General features: G+C 44.9%; 1 protein-coding gene across 1 annotated transcript in view; it reads right to left on the minus strand.

The window, feature by feature from the left end:
* The window catches only part of RYR3 (ryanodine receptor 3), a 1,295,770-nt gene that overhangs the window by 266,322 nt on the left and 1,011,533 nt on the right, over positions 1-17,915 (minus strand). Inside the window, 4 exon segments of the mRNA XM_063948019.1 lie at positions 9,080-9,179; positions 10,808-10,920; positions 11,119-11,247; positions 13,509-13,568. Coding sequence (XP_063804089.1) covers positions 9,080-9,179; positions 10,808-10,920; positions 11,119-11,247; positions 13,509-13,568 — 402 coding nt within the window.

Consider the following 17,915-nt stretch of genomic DNA (forward strand, 5'->3'; position numbering starts at 1 on the left):
TGTCTGTTTTATTTCTCATCTAGCTAATAAAAAATAAGAATTTACTCACCGGTAATTCTATTTCTCGTAGTCCGTAGTGGATGCTGGGGACTCCGTAAGGACCATGGGGAATAGACGGCTCCGCAGGAGACTGGGCACATCTAAAGAAAGATTTAGGACTATCTGGTGTGCACTGGCTCCTCCCCCTATGACCCTCCTCCAAGCCTCAGTTAGGAACTGTGCCTGGAAGAGCTGACACAATAAGGAAGGATTTTTGAATCCCGGGTAAGACTCATACCAACCACACCAATCACACCATATAACACGTGATAGGAACCCCGGTTAACAGTATGATAACAAATGGAGCCTCTGAAGAGATGGCTCACAACAAAACCCGATTTTTGTAACAATAACTATGTACAGGTATTGTAGACAATCCGCACTTGGGATGGGCAGCCAGCATCCACTACGGACTACGAGAAATAGAATTACCGGTGAGTAAATTCTTATTTTCTCTGACGTCCTAGTGTATGCTGGGAACTCCGTAAGGACCATGGGGATTATACCAAAGCTCCCAAACGGGCGGGAGAGTGCGGATGACTCTGCAGCACCGAATGAGAGAATTCCAGGTCCTCCTCAGCCAGGGTATCAAATTTGTAGAATTTTGCAAACGTGTTTGCCCCCCGACCAAGTAGCTGCTCTGCAAAGTTGTAAAGCCGAGACCCCTCGGGCAGCCGCCCAAGATGAGCCCCCTTCCGTGTGAAATGGGCTTTTACAGATTTAGGCTGCGGTAAGCCTACCGCAGAATGCGCCAGCTGAATAGTGCTACAAATCCAGCGCGCAATAGACTGCTTAGAAGCAGGAGCACCCAGCTTAGTGGGTGCATACAGGATAAACAGCGAGTCAGTCTTTCTGACTCCAGCCGTCCTGGAAATATAAAATTTTTTAGGGCCCTGACTACGTCCAGCAACTTGGAATCCTCCAAGTCCCTAGTAGCCGCAGGCACCACAATAGGTTGGTTCAAGTGAAAAGCTGAGACCACCTTTGGGAGAAACTGAGGACGAGTCCTCAATTCTGCCCTATCCATATGGAAAATCAGATAAGGGCTTTTACAAGACAAAGCCGCCAATTCTGAAACCCGCCTGGCCGACGCCAGGGCCAACAGCATAACCACTTTCCACGTGAGATATTTTAAACCCACAGTCTTAAGTGGTTCGAACCAATGTGATTTCAGGAATGCCAAAACCACATTGAGATCCCAAGGTGCCACTGGGGGCACAAAAGGAGGCTGAATATGCAGTACTCCTTTGACAAAAGTCTGAACTTCAGGCAGTGAAGCCAGTTCTTTTTGGAAGAAAATCGACAGAGCCGAAATCTGGACCTTTATGGACCCCAATTTGAGGCCCAACGTCACCCCTGCTTGCAGGAAGTGCAGGAATCGACCCAGGTGAAATTCCTCCGTCGGGGCCTTCATGGCCTCACACCAAGCAACATATCTTCGCCAAATGCGGTGATAATGTCTTGCGGTGACATCCTTCCTGGCTTTGATCAGGGTAGGGATGACTTCCTCCGGAATACCCTTTTCCTTCAGGATCCGGTGTTCAACCGCCATGCCGTCAAACGCAGCCGCGGTAAGTCTTGGAACAGACAGGGTCCCTGCTGCAGCAGGTCTTGTCTGAACGGCAGAGGCCAAGGGTCCTCTGTAAACATCTCTTTAAGTTCCGGGTACCAAGCTCTTCTTGGCCAATCCGGAACCACGAGTATGGTTTTCACTCCTCGCCTTCTTATTATTCTCAGTACCTTGGGTATGAGAGGTAGAGGAGGAAACACATAAACCGACTGATACACCCATGGTGTCACTAGAGCGTCCACCGCTATCGCCTGAGGGTCTCTTGACCGGGCGCAATATCTTGTCAACTTCTTGTTGAGGCGGGACGCCATCATGTCTACCTGTGGTTTTTCCCACCGGTTGACCAGCATTTGGAAGACTTCTGCCATCCTGCTTCTCGTGCCGCCCTGTCTGTTTACATGGGCGACCGCCGTGATGTTGTCTGACTGGATCAGTACCAGCTGGTTTTGAAGCAGGGGTCTTGCCTGGCTTAGGGCATTGTAAATGGCCCTTAGCTCCAGGATATTTATGTGAAGATAAATCTCCTGATCTGACCACAGTCCTTGGAAATTTCTTCCCTTTGTGACTGCCCCCCAGCCCCGAAGGCTGGCATCCGTGGTCACCAGGACCCAGTCCTGTATTCCGAATCTGCGGCCCTCTAGTAGATGAGCCCTCTGCAGCCACCACAGCAGCGACAACCTGGATCTGGCCGATAGGGTTATCCGCTGTTGCATCTGGAGATGGGACCCGGACCATTTGTCCAACAGGTCCCACTGGAACGTCCTTGCGTGGAACCTTCCGAATGGAATTGCTTCGTACGAAGCTACCATTTTTCCCAGGACTCGTGTGCATTGATGTACCGACACTTTCCTGGTTTTAGGATGTCTCTGACCAGAGATGACAATTCCTCTGCTTTTTCCAGTGGAAGAAACACTTTTTTCTGGTCTGTGTCCAGAATCATTCCCAGGAACAGAAGACGTGTCGTCGGGACCAGCTGTGACTTTGGAATGTTTAGAATCCAGCCGTGCTGTTGTAGCACTTCCTGAGAAAGTGCCAACCCCACTATCAACTGTTCTTTGGACCTCGCCTTTATCAGGAGATAGTCCAAGTACGGGATAATTAAAACTCCCTTCTTGCGAAGGAGTATCATCATTTCGGCCATTACCTTGGTAAAGACCCTCGGTGCCGTGGATAACCCAAACGGCAGCGTCTGGAACTGATAGTGACAGTCCTGTACCACAAATCTGAGGTATCCTTGATGTCTAGGGATACCATGTAATCCCCCTCCTCCAGGCTCGCAATAACCGCCCTGAGCGATTCCATCTTGAACTTGAACCTTTTGATATAAGTGTTCAAGGCTTTTAAATTTAAGATGGGTCTCACCGAACCGTCCGGTTTCGGTACCACAAACATTGTGGAGTAGTAACCCTTTCCTTGCTGAAGGAGGGGTACCTTGACAATCAATTTCTGTGAATACAGTTTTTGAATAGCCACCCACACTGCCTCCCTGGCAGAGGGAGTTGCCGGCAAGGCAGATTTTAGGAAACGGCGGGGGGGAGACGTCTCGAATTCCAGCCTGTACCCCTGAGATACCACTTGAAGGACCCAGGGATCCACCTGTGAGAGAGCCCACTGTGTGCTGAAAAACCTGAGATGTGCCCCCACCGTTCCCGATTCCGCCTGAAAAGCCCCAGCGTCATGCTGTGGACTTACCGGACGCAGGGGAGGACTTCTGCTCCTGGGAACTAGCTGTGTGCTGCAGCTTTTTCCCCCTTCCTCTGCCCCTCGGCAGAAAGGATGAGCCTCTAGCCCGCTTATTTTTCTGGGCCGAAAGGACTGTACCTGATAATACGGTGCTTTCTTTTGCTGTGGGGTAGCCTGTTGCAAAAAAGTCGATTTCCCAGCAGTAGCTGTGGAAACGAGGTCTGAAAGACCTTCCCCAAAAAGTTCCACCCCTTTATAGGGTAAAACTTCCATGTGCCGCTTGGAGTCGGCATCACCTGACCATTGCCTAGTCCATAACCCCCGTCTGGCGGCAATGGACATAGCGCTTATTTTTGATGCCAGCCGGCAAATATCCCTCTGTGCATCACGCATGTATAAGACCGCGTCTTTTATATGGTCAATCGTTAGCAAAATATTGTCCCTATCCATGGTATTAATGTTTTCCGACAGGGAGTCTGACCACGCAGCAGCAGCACTGCACATCCAAGCTGATGCAATAGCGGGTCTCAATATAATGCCAGTGTGTGTGTATATAGCTTTTAGGGTACTTTCCTGCTTTCTATCAGCAGGTTCCTTTAGGGCGGCCGTATCCGGAGACGGTAGTGCCACCTTCTTTGATAAGCGTGTCAGCGCTTTATCTACCCTAGGGGGTGTTTCCCAGCGTGACCTATCCTCTGGCGGGAAAGGGTACGCAGCCATTAACCTTTTAGAAATGATCAATTTCTTATCTGGGGAAGTCCACGCTTCCTCACACACCTCATTTAATTCGTCAGATGCAGGAAAAACTACTGGTAGTTTTTTCTCACCAAACATAATACCCTTTTTTGTGGTACCTGGGGTATCATCAGAAATGTGTAATACATTTTTCATAGCCTCAATCATATAACGGGTGGATCTATTGGAGGGTACACCCGTCTCATCATCGTCGACACTGGAGTCAGTATCCGTGTCGACATCTGTATCTGTCATCTGAGGTAGCGGGCGTTTTATAGCCCCTGATGACATTTGAGACGCTTGGACAGGCACAAGCTGAGTAGCCGGCTGTCCTATGTCGTCAAACCTTTTATGTAAGGAGCTGACACTGTCACGTAATTCCTTCCATAAGTCCATCCACACTGGTGTCGACCCCGCAGAGGGTGACATCACATTCACAGGCATTTGCTCCGCCTCCACATCATTATCCTCATCATACATGTCGACACAGCAGTACCGACACACAGCAGACACACAGGGAATGCTCTAACAGAGGACAGGACCCCACAAAGCCCTTTGGGGAGACAGAGGGAGAGTATGCCAGCACACACCAGGGCGCTATATAACACAGGGATATCACTATACAGAGTGTTTTCCCCTATAGCTGCCTATAATATATATATATTGCGCCTAAATTGTGCCCCCCCCCTCTCTTTTTTACCCTTTCTGTAGTGCAGGACTGCAGGGGAGAGCCAGGGAGCTTCCTTCCAGCGAAGCTGTGAGGGAATAATGGGGCCAGTGTGCTGAGGGAGTTGGCTCCGCCCCTTTTTCGGCGGGCTTTCTCCCGCTATTTTATCGTTTCTGGCAGGGGTTAATATACACCTATATAGCCTCTGGGGCTATATATGGTGTTAGTTTTGCCAGCCAAGGTGTTATTATTGCTGCTCAGGGCGCCCCCCCCCCCAGCGCCCTGCACCCATCAGTGACCGCAGTGTGTGGTGTGCATGAGGAGCAATGGCGCACAGCTGCAGTGCTGTGCGCTACCTTGGAGAAGACAGAAGTCTTCAGCCGCCGATTTTCCGGACCACCTTCTTGTTTCTGGCTCTGTAAGGGGGACGGCGGCGCGGCTCCGGGAACGGACGACGAGGTCGGGTCCTGTGTTCGATCCCTCTGGAGCTAATGGTGTCCAGTAGCCTAAGAAGCCCAAGCTACCACCACTTAGGTAGGTTCGCTTCTTCTCCCCTTAGTCCCTAGTTGCAGTGAGCCTGTTGCCAGCAGGTCTCACTGAAAATAAAAAACCTAAACTATACTTTCTTCTAGGAGCTCAGGAGAGCCCCTAGTGTGCATCCAGCTCAGCCGGGCACAGAAATCTAACTGAGGCTTGGAGGAGGGTCATAGGGGGAGGAGCCAGTGCACACCAGATAGTCCTAAATCTTTCTTTAGATGTGCCCAGTCTCCTGCGGAGCCGTCTATTCCCCATGGTCCTTACGGAGTCCCCAGCATCCACTAGGACGTCAGAGAAATACTGTTCTAAAAAAAAAAAAAAACCTCGGTGTTACAGGGCCTTTCAAACAGCAGTGGAAATTTGAAACAAATTGTAATACCAAAAGCTGTATTATACATTTTTTTTTCGCTGTGGGGTCCAATTTGTTTTGTTGTTTTCTGTGGGGGCCATTGTGTTTTATTTTTTCTTGTGCAATGTTTTTCATCTGCGCTTGTGTCTTCAGTTGCAACATGCATATGCATACACCACAATAGTGGCATACAAAGCTGCAGTACAGTCTGACGCACGCACCAAGAAGTGTATTAGAAATGTGTTAGGCATCACTGTGTTATTACAAGGGGTGACTAATCAGACGCACATATAACGTAGTATGGGCGTGTTGCTGACAGTGGTTACAAATGTGTCCACTTACTGTACATCAAGCCTGCCTGCATGTTAAACAGCCTTTCTGGCGTGAGTGACTTAGGAATGCTGAGCGTCTTTAAGTGCAACTTATTCCATTAAAATGCATCCTATTCACAAAACTATATAAATATTACACACAACCAGACTCTGTTGATTAAAATGATATGTGGCATGCCTATATTCTGTGTGCGACCGTGACTGTATCTGCATATAAAATGGTAGGTTAAAGTGTTTTCCTAGAAAACACTATAGCATACAGTACCATTTCGTATGCAGTTACAGCTGCAGAGGCACAGGGTGTATAGGCACGCAGCATATCATTTTAATCATCAGAGTCTGCTTGTGCATCCTATTTACATAGCGATGCAAATAAGACACATTTTTGATATAAAAAGATGCTCCGATGCTAACGGAGTTGCATGGGACCTGTCAGATCACTCAAGGCAGGCATCTCCCGCTACGTAATGTGTTGAGGCAGGATGTACAGCTGGAGCCTCAGTCATTTCACCCTGCCTAGTCGCAGGCGTGTACTCCCGGCGTGACTAAGCGATCCTTCCGCCTAGTCACGCAGTGAGTACACGAGCCGCTTCCCACTGTAAACGCCTCTGTCTGGGAGTGTGCGCCCGGACGGAGATGCTCTGCATTCAAATGAATGGGGAGCGTCGCCATCCGGGCATGCGCGCCCGTCCAGACGGAGACGCTCACACAGTGACTAGGCGCGCCCAGGGGGGTGTGCCTAGTCACAGATGGAGCCTGAATAGTGGAGGCTCCATCTGTATAAGGACACATTTGTACATAGAGATCTGCACCTAGCATAGGGCTGGTGAAAGTTACAATGATGCGACCAATGGTGGCAGCTAAAGATGCATAAATCATGACTGCAGGGTCTGTAGAAAAGGATGAATGTCTTTTGCATATTTGTACGCATGGATGTACACCAGTGAAGGGCATTGTAGCATCAATAGCATAAAGTCATAGATGCAACTTCCGCAAAAGATGCAAAGAAGGCCGCAACTCTGGCCAATTCAGAATCAGACCCCACGAGGAGGAATCCCACCACCTCAATAGACTGTATTCCCAAAAAAGACCCTGCCCCCATTAGGACTGCTCCATAAATTTCCCAGGCTGGTTCTCTCCCCCCCCCCCCCCCCCTGCTGCAGCAGCCAGGTACAGTCCTCATTCTCTCACACAATGAAGGGGTAGCTGTGCAGACTGGGAACTGGCTCCTGTCACATCTCTTTCTATATCTCCCCTCTGGTTACTTTTTAGCACATGTAGGATTGGGTCTATACAGCAGACAATGTGCCTGGGTTTAGAGGGCAGGCTTGGGGGACTACAATACTCAACATACCCGAGGTGATCTGCCTGTGTGCTGTGCAGTGGTGAAAGTAGGAGGACTGTGGGATGAATATGTGTAATCCCCCCTCCTGTAGCCAGTAGGTGTATATATAGTTTACTCTATCACTATATACACTGTGTGTAATAGAGAGTATACTGGCAATAATGGAGCGCTATACACAGAACCAGAAGGAATCACAGAGTTGTGTGTCATATAATGGCAACCAGACAACAGACACTGTTATATATAGGACATACAGCACAGTATCATTCCTGTATATAGGATATATATATATATATATATATATATATATATATATATATATATATATAGGGCAGTATAGCGGCCACATCGGATTCAGGCCCCAAGTGTCCTAACTGGTCACATACTGACTTTTATTATTCAGGAATTACAGGCGCTGATTCTATTCCTTTCTCTGGTGACTATTGGGGCAACAGACCAACGGGACAGCTGCCATCTTTCCTGGCAATAATTTGGGATCTATGATACATTAAGCACCTTTGTTTTAATTTACTAACTTTTTATTTTCTAAATTTAGAGCTTTCAAGTTTTCAAAACTGACACATTTGCCTCATAATGTAACAATACAGTTGTATACTAGACTGCACAAGTACATGCCCCTAGCACTGCAAATGTGAAAGGCTTAGTTATCTTATCCAGCTGTAAAAGGAAACATTGCGTTAAACACCTCTGAACACTAAAACAAATAATTAAAAATCATTATTCAGAAATAATGTAATTAGTACCCCAGTGGTTCTTAGAAAGTTGAATTAACAACTGTTTTCAAAGAAAACTCACCATAAGATGATGAGCAATTTATTTAACTGAAAACCTATGCTCCACTCCACTAATTACATCTATTAATCATCACAGGAACATCACCCCCAGAATATGAGTGAACAATACAGTACATGCACAGGAGTATGGTGCCCTATGTTTAAAATCTGTGTAAGAAGCACACTTTGTTTTTGAGATGTCACTCTTTAGAAGCAATACATGAGCTGTAGTAATTATTTAATTGTGCTTTGAGCCAAACTCCAGCTAATCCCGTACTTACAGCCAAATCTTGAATTAGTTTCTCCTCAAAGGAATTTTCCTCTGTTTCTATCCAAAATCTCAGATAACCATGGAGGAAGAGGTTAATAGAACGGTGCCTGGCAGGGGGTGAAAGTGGGATTCAAGAGGGGTACAAAAGAACATAAAAATAAAAGTTCAGGTGACTCGTGATTAGTAGGGTTTGGAATCTTGTACAATTCGGGATCTCCTGATTGGTCAGCGCAGCTTTCGGTTCCAAAAGATCATATGGTGATAAAATTCCATTTATAATGGTATCTAGATCAAATCCACAATTTTCAGGTTTTGCTAGGAAGATTTTTCACTATTGTCATTACTAAAAAAGTATTGATATTAGTCACATAGTCACTTGCTACAAGCAGTTCTGTCTTGTTGCAGGTGCACATAGACAATGTAGCAACATTTGATCTGGAACCATGTTTTGAACAACTTGGTAATCAATCAGTAGTTGAGATCAATTTTGTCATGAGAAGAAATGTAAACCATATAGGTTATTTTGTGCATTGGACAGAACATTAAATAGTGTAAACAGGTAAATGCCAATTTTCAAAATCCTGAAATCACAGTTATATTTGTTACTTCTCATATGCTCCTCACAGATATATAATACTTAAAACCTGACCAATCAGAATCTCTCTGCAAAATTGCACAAGCCAATGAAAACATCACAACATGGCTGGGGTGGAGTACTTGTGTGCACAAAGACAGGTGTAGCCACAAGTTACATTACCGTTAACACGAGTATTAGACTGTCATAGTCTGAGTTCTCATGTACTTTTTCCAGCCAAATACGTTGGTAGGAGCTCAGGAAGAAATTGTTAATTTTGTGTCTGAAGAAAAGCATATAGGTTTTTATTCAAGCGCCAGCAACACAAGGAACAAAATCACAAGTATTAAAATTTAAATGACTTTCCAAAAAAAAAAAAAAAAAAAAATGTAAATCAAAAAATAAGAAGGAAACTATTTGCATTGGACATGACTCAAATAAACGGTATTCTTATCCTAAAATGAAAAAGGATAAGAATTGCCCGGTGTAAATAAATAAATATAAGTAATCACGGTTAGGTGCATTTTCTATGTTTAAAAAAAAAAGTATTGCACATGCATATCACTTAGTACTGTAGTCCTGGTATGGCAGACTGGACTGAAGTAAAATCCTCTCCATCGCCATAGCAAACGTCGCCACATGCAGTTGCAGAAAAACCGTGGTATCACTTTAGTACATTCTGCCATTTTTCAGGATTAAGCTGTCTTTTATTACCGAACATCTGTAGATTGTAACCTGCGCTGTTTCCATAGTATTTTTCTATCAAACTAAACCAATCTGGCCTACAAGGCATTCTGTTACAGAGGATTAGATCTAGGTCTATCAGCCTGTCTGCCTCTGATGAACATGGCTTTGCAGTGTGGGCACATCATATAATTGCATCGCTCATGTGAATATGTGAATAACCAGTCAGGACGGTACTGTACCGGGCTGACTGTTTTTGCAAAGCAATCCCTCCAAATCGGTTCCATAGCTCTTTCTGAATCAATCTTTGACAAACACATCAGCCAAAGTACCAGTTTGGTACGACATAGTGTTATGCTACATGTATAAACTGATATGACATCTGCAATGTGTAGACAAACTACAGACAAATGGAACACCATGCTTAGAACCATCACATAGCTTTATGTATTCTAAATGCATGTGCAACTCATTTTATGCATGAATTCACATCTCAGCATACATGACGCATGCATATCTAATGCATGGTTTCATGTATACCCTTTCATGCATATATCAAACGGATTCTTGTAAAGCACTGTTGGAAAACTTAAGTCATTGCCACATTGCATTCTCTTCCCTGCCTGCCACTGGTAATTAAATATGGAGCTGTCAGTGTGGCCATAGTAAGAACACACTGGCCTACTGTCTGGGTAAATCGTTATGTGCAGTCATATTTGACATCATCTCATCTCTATAATAGATCATGATTTTAGTATTTTCTGCCTAACTGAATGAGAAGATGTACTGTATAAGAGATCTGCAATCTTTCATATTACACTTTAAACAGAACATTACTGGATGCTGTTGGGTATTTTCCGTTTTAACAAGTTATGACATTGGAGAGATGTAGATCAGTAACATAAATAATAATAACTGAACAGTCAAGTTATATATAATATGGTAACATTTACGCTACAAGAGGGCAGATATGGAACTACAAGGAGTGACTTATGAGTAATCTTGACTTTTTGCAATCCTTTAAAATGTAAGCATGAGGGACAATAGGGGCTTTAGGCAAAATGCAAATTGCAACCTTATAACACAGCATAGAAGTAAAGCACAATGCTGCGTGTGGGTTATTATGTAGCACAAATCAGTCACAGAAGGACACCCAGAGACCCTAGTAGCTTCAGGCTCAAAAGTAATGACAAGAAAAAGAAATAGGTTGCATCTCAGGAGTCTAACCTTGGCAGATTGTACAAAGGAGCCATACGAAAGCATGCCACAACAGCCCTCTTTCTCTGCTTCGACAAGAGCTTATGCCAGACAGCCTTCTTGGATCTCAATGGCTGCTCCACCTGTGGCAATAGTGTGGAAATCAGAAGTTCAAATCACCATATGTAGGGCATATCTCTATAAAAAAAGATCTACACGACAGTCAATGACTGTTGCCATGGAAAGTGGAAACTTAATACAGTATTACATGGTGATAATGATCATTTTGGGTTTCCAGAGGAGTAACTAATATTCTCATGTCACACTAAGAGGTCCTTTACCTGTTCAAGGTGGAAGACGGCAGCTGAAATTTTCTGCACACGTTCTACCGTTTTCTCAGGATCATTCTCCTCACTTTTCAGTATATCCTTGTATAGATTCAGCTGCCATTTCACTGCAGGGTCTTCAGACTGATCACCAGAAAACGACAAGGTCAGTGTTCAAGGTGTGGAGGACAAGTGGGGAGTGGGAAGCGCTGATGCTCGCCTTCGCTACAAACTCGCTAACATCAATTAGCTTTAAATTGAAGAAATCAGGGATAATTTGTACAGCATGAGCAGGGAACAGCAAATTAATTGGATCCAGGTGTGTCAAAAATACATTTAAAACCAGAGCTAGTAAAGTGAGCAATACTGTAACACTATGCAGTACAGGCCTCCGCTAAAGAAAAAACACATGTAAATGAACGATTACAAAGTGTTTAATCATTTCTGTTTCTCATTCAAATAGAACTTTGTAATAACTGTGATAAGAGAGACTAATATCCGACTAACTGCTGCAACAAACAGAATACAGAGGAGTGCTTGACAGATTGAATAATGGGGTTTATGATAATGAACAAATTAGTAACAAACATGTTGCCCCCGAGTCTTGATTATCAGCCTTGATGAATTTCACCTTTGTGAATCAACACCTCTCGAAATTTACTCCTCATATTTCACTAACGGCAGTGGCAGACACTACAACATTACCACAATTATCCCAGTTTAAAATGCTCTGCTACTCTTCACAATTATTTTACTATTACAGTTATTTGCCTTATTAATTAATTGATTTACTGGGAGGGTGGATTATTGCTTTATTAAATCCCAGACATTATTTATTATTTATTACCAGTTATTTATATAGCGCACACACGTTCCGTAGCGCTTTACAAAGAGTATTTGCCCATTCACATCAGTCCATGCCCCAGTGGATCTTAGAGTCTAACTTCACTACCACATGCACACGCACAAATGCGCTAAATTTTGTTGGAAGCCAGTTAACCTACCAGTATATTTTTGGATTGTGGGAGGAAACCGGAGTACCCAGAGGAAACCCACGCAAGTACGGGGAGAATATACAAACTCCACACAGTTAGGGCCATGGTGGGAATTGAACCAATGACCTCAGTGCTGTGAGGCAGTAATGCTAACCATTACACCATCCGTACTGCCCAGGTGAGGTGTTGAGAAAGGGGAGGCAGGAACAAAGCATCTGGGCCTATCTCGTGGGACATCTGCCTATGACGATGGGTGTGAATAGAATTTCCAAACCATCTGACAATCTATTGCTATACCTAATACCCTTTTTCCACTGCTGCTAAAACAGCAATAACCCGGGTCCCAGCTCAATGGAAAAAGGTCAATACGGGTCCAGTGACCCAGAAATCCAAACCCAACTAGCTTGTAGTGTTTGTCCCGGGAAGGACCCAGGTTAAGGGACAGTGTAAATGAGTAAGCCGGGTCATCATGTTTACAGCATCCATGGGGACACGGCTTCCTGCAGCGCTGACACTGAAATGGGGGCGGAGCCAATAACGGCAGGGAGCAGCGCTGGAGTCTCTACTGGGGCTGATGCTGCTCCTGAGACTCCGGGCGCTACTGTACCCGTGTGCAGAGTAAACGGGTCAGACACGGGAAGAATCTAGGTCGGAGTCGTGGTGGAAAGGGGTTAGTCCCAAGGCTGACTCAGTTTGGAACTGTGTTACAAATCTCAGGTCAGACCTGGAACTTAGGTGGAAAAGGGGTATAAAATTAGACAATAATAGGCAGCGGAAGTGACTGCTTGGACTAATAGCTTTCTATTTGTACTCATGGTCATTTCACCCCTTGGCTGCACACAGAATTGACTTGGGCCAAATCTGGGTACTTATGTAGGGCCACACATTAGGCGACCCGCTGCCGAGCTGCCCGATACGGCAGATAGGCAACCCAGCGGCGGGGGGAGTGAAGTTTCTTCACTCCCCCCCACCACCCGGCTCCGTATGCATGCATGCTAATATGGACGAGAATGTCCACATTGGCCTGCATGCACAAGCGACCCGGCACCAACTGTGAATGAGCGCGGGGCCGCGCATCGTTCACCGTTGGTGCCTACACACTGACTGTTATGAACGAATTCTCGTTCATTAATGAACGAGAACGTTCATATCGATCAGTCAAATCGCTAGGTGTATAGGGACCTTAAGTCTAAGGAGCGCTCCTTGCACTCAATCAATTTAGTGGCCTAGTGAAGTTGTCGCTGACTTCCATGCAGACATATCTTGCATTCTTAATAACAAACACAGCCATAGTGCCGTTGGTATTTTGTTAGAACAGTAAGTTGTTGGGCTTTGTTTTGGTAAAAATACTTTTTTTTCTTCCTTGGACACATTATGCACAAATCTCTAGCAATGTGGTTGGGTACTTACTCTCTCCTGTAGATGGAGGTTGCTGCGCAGGTGATCTTTCACTTCTTCATCTGTATCTTTCTGCAAACAATATAGTATATAGATAGTCTGCATGGTTTTCTGGCATTTATATGATCAAATTGTTCCATTATTGCAGTCACACATTTCTGTGTTAGCACATACATTGACAAATATTTAGATACTGCAAGGGGTGTGGATCATCAAATCGACAGTATCTAGGTCGACAATGTTTAGGTCGACCACTATAGGTCGACAGTCACTAGGTCGACAGGGATGGAAGGTCGACATGTGCTAGGTCGACAGGTCAAAAGGTCGACATGAGGTTTTTTGTTGTTTTTTTGTGTCATTTTCTTCGTAGAGTGATCTGGAACCCCAATTAGTGCACCGTGTCCCCTCGCATGGCTTGATTCGCTCGCCATGCTTCGGGCAAGGTGCCTCGCTCCTCTAACGCTTCGCTCAGCACAGATTACCGTTCCAATCGTAGTCCACAGTGGATCGTTAAGTATGAAAAAGTTCAAAAAAATAAAAATAAATGTGAAAAAACTCATGTCGAGCTTTTGACCTAGCACATGTCGACTATAAACCCTGTCGACCTTCCATAAAGTCTTTTATGTGCATGTTCACTTCATCAACTTTATAAGATGTAGGCTGGGGTGTATTAAAGTCCAGTTTTTCAAATTCGCATTCTATATTGAAGAAGAAAAAAAAAATCTGCTAAACAATCTGGGATCTCTTCCTGCCATAGCAGAACCAGACCAGTGGTAAGCATGAGGATGGACCATCAATGAAGAGGGGCTATGAAATAAACATGGTCCAACTTCTCAAAGACTACCAAGCCTGTCCTGAAAAGCACTGTGGCTCTTTCTGGCACCTCGTTATACCAAATTTGCAAAAGTTAATAAAAACAGACATTTTTGAAAATAACTTTTCATGCATAAAGATGCAGGCTGTTCCCATGGGGAAATGCATCAAACCTTCTAAACAGAATAAGTGGAAGTTTTGCCCATAGCAATCAATCGGTAAATAAAATTATAGCTAGAATATGATTGGTTGCTACTAGAGATGAGCGGGTTCGGTTTTCAGAGAACCAAAACATACCGAACTTCATGCTCAGAGCCCGGTTCCGAGCCCGGCTCAGGTTTTCCCGCCTGACTCAGAAACCCGAACTAGGCAAAACGTCATCATCCCGCTGTCAGATTCTCGTGGGATTTGGATTTCATATAAGGAGCCGCGCGTCGCGGCCATTTTCACTCCAGTCTCGGAGAGTGTAGTTAGAGGACATGTCTCCATCCTCAGTGTCTGTGTGGGGGTGGGAAAGTGGGGTGGCGAGTCTTGTGCTGTGTTGTGCTGCTCAGTCCAGTCCAGTGTAGTCAGTGTATTGTGCTGCATCAGTCCAGCCAGTCACAGTCCTCTGCTGCTATATGTCCCCAGTGCTGCTGGCTGCTGTATAAGTCCCTTGCATTTTTGCTGTGTTGTCTTGCATCAGACCAGGGGAAGTGTCTTGTGCAGCATCAGTCCAGTGACCAGTCACAGTGGTGGTGTCCTCTGCTGCCATATATCCAGTGTAGCTGTATAAGTCCCTTTCAGTGGTGCTGTGTTGTCTTGCATCAGACCAGGGGTAGTGTCTTGTGCATCAGTCCAGTGGCCAGTCACAGTGATGGTGTCCTCTGCTGCCATATATCCAGTGTAGCTGTATAAGTCCCTTTCAGTGGTGCTGTGTTGTCCTGCATTAGACCAGGGGAAGTCTCTTGTGCAGCATCATTCCAGTGACCAGTCACAATGGTGGTGTCCTCTGCTGCCATATATCCAGTGTTACTGCCGTATAATTCGCGTGATACTGGCGTATAATTCCTGTGATATTGCTGTATAATTCCCGTGATACTGGCGTATAATTCCTGTGACATTGCCGTATAATTCTCTGAATACTGGCGTATAATTCCTGTGACATTGCCGTATAATTCTCGCAATACTGGCATATAATTCCTATGATATTGCCGTATAATTCTCGCAATACTGGCGTATAAATCCTATGATATTGCCGTATAATTCCTGTGACATTGCCGTATAATTCTTGGAATACTGGCGTATAATTCCTGTGACATTGCCGTATAATTCTCGCAATACTGGCATATAATTCCTATGATATTGCCGTATAATTCTCGCAATACTGTCGTATAATTCCTGTGACATTGCCGTATAATTCTTGGAATACTGGCGTATAATTCCTGTGACATTGCCGTATAATTCTCGGAATACTGGCGTATAATTCCTATGATATTGCCGTATAATTCCTGTGACATTGCCGTATAATTCTAGCGCCCAAGATGGCTGCCTCACCTTTTGTATGCTCCTGATCATCTCCATAAAACAGCTTAAATTCACCACAACTGACCTATGAATCATCATAAATATCCAAGGACTTACCTTGAACTTGTACTACTCTACGCGGACATTTCATCAAAACCAACGGATTGCATTCCTGCGCTGAGATACACACTGGATTGAATCCTGGACTGAATCCTCTGCATATCTCCACTGAGAAATCCTTCAGTTTAGCAGCTGCTGTACTCTGCATTGGACATTACCCAGATAAGGTACTGTGGATTACAACCTATCTTTGGCTACATCAGGCCCCTCACTTAGACATCATCCACCTCTGTTCTCTGAGCAACAAATAACTGACTTATTGCATTAATCTACTAATATCAGTATATTCAGGCTCTGAATTGCTGAAGGCTCACTGTTTAAAATCAGGATCCATTTCCAGGACACGTTATCACTACCCCCACAAAAAAAAAATCTACTTCAAAGGCCTCTCACACTGAGACTTTTCACACCTACACAGTAGGAATTGGCTTCTAACACCTTTCCAAAAGGCTGCCTATCCTAGGATAATTGACTAAATCAGCAGTTATTTTATTTATTACTTGCTTCAAATATACACAATAGGTTATAGCAATAACTTTGTTCATAATCCCATTATCATTTTGGATCACATACCGAATTGGGGGAAAACAAAACACAAAAAGGAAAAAAAAACAAAAAAAAAAACACTGCTTTCTCTCCCTCTCTCATCATCATATGCAGCTCAAACTTATAGTAATCTGTCATTGATGACCAAATGTATACGTATTGCTCCAGCTTCATTCTCTGCCCACCACGTTCTGCAGTTCCTATCACACCATCACAGGCTTCTATTCTCCAATCCCTTGGCATTTTAAAAAGAAAACACTGGCGCATTCGTGGGAAGCGAGCAGGCCGGAAATGTATTTCCCCCGGTAACCATCTAAGTCCTTTGCCCACCTGCTCACCCCCATACTCAAAGAACAATCAAATAGAAGTGATACCCAAAAGACGGCCCTGTGTTTGGAAGGACAGAACTGTCAACTCTCACTTTGTGACCCCCATACCCAGAGCTCCTGCACTTAACATACACAAAACTGAAGCCCCCCTGGTATGCCCAATCAGGTCAGTCCTTTGTAATGCCAGATCTATAAGAAACAAGACTGCAACATTTGCTGACCTTATTGAATCTGCAGATCTAGCCTGTATTACAGAGACCTGGCTAGATGAAAATGCAGCACCTATATTGGAGGCTGCAGTACCAACAAACTACTCTGTCATCCACAACCCAAGACTGGACCACAGGGGTGGCGGGGTGGCTATCTGCTTCAAAAAAGAACTTAAACTTAGGGTCCACCCTATTGAAACTACTCGCTCATTCGAGTGCATTGCTGCCCGGAGTTCGACAGGATTAGGTTTCAGAGTACTTCTCATATACCGGCCACCTGGAGATGGAAAGATATTTCTGCAAGAAATTGCAGACACTGTCGCTGGCCTGGTTCTGGAACATCAAAGATGGCTCATCCTCGGGGATTTCAATGCATGGGTGGATGATGAGCTCTCACGCCTTGGCCAAGACCTCCTGTGCACAATGAATGGTCTGGGCTTCACACAGGTCATTCCCTCTGCCACACATAAAAGTGGTCACACTCTGGACTTTGTCTTTCAGATTGGATTAGAAGTCACTGACCTAAAAATAAACCCAGTCATCTGGTCAGACCACTACTCCCTCTGGTTCTCAGTTGCAACCCCTCAATTAAGATCTCTGCCCGTGGAGTTGACCAGGTATCGTCCAAGGAGGGGTATGACTCCCCAGGCTCTTGCAGCTAATCTGGATCTCTCTGCTATACTGGGTGCCTGTGAAGATCCCTGTTCCCTAATCCGTTATTATAATAGGGATGTTATGGCTGCAATTGATATTATCGCCCCTGTGCGTATAAGACCTCGCAAACCACAACGTCAAGCTCCATGGTTCGACAACAGTGTTAGTGAGCTCAAGAAAAGGGGGCGTAGACTGGAAAGACGATGGAGGAAGACTAACCTAGTGGATGACAAAATAAAACT

Source organism: Pseudophryne corroboree, chromosome 12 (genome assembly GCF_028390025.1).
Source record: "Pseudophryne corroboree isolate aPseCor3 chromosome 12, aPseCor3.hap2, whole genome shotgun sequence".
Classification (NCBI taxonomy): Eukaryota; Metazoa; Chordata; class Amphibia; order Anura; family Myobatrachidae; genus Pseudophryne; species Pseudophryne corroboree.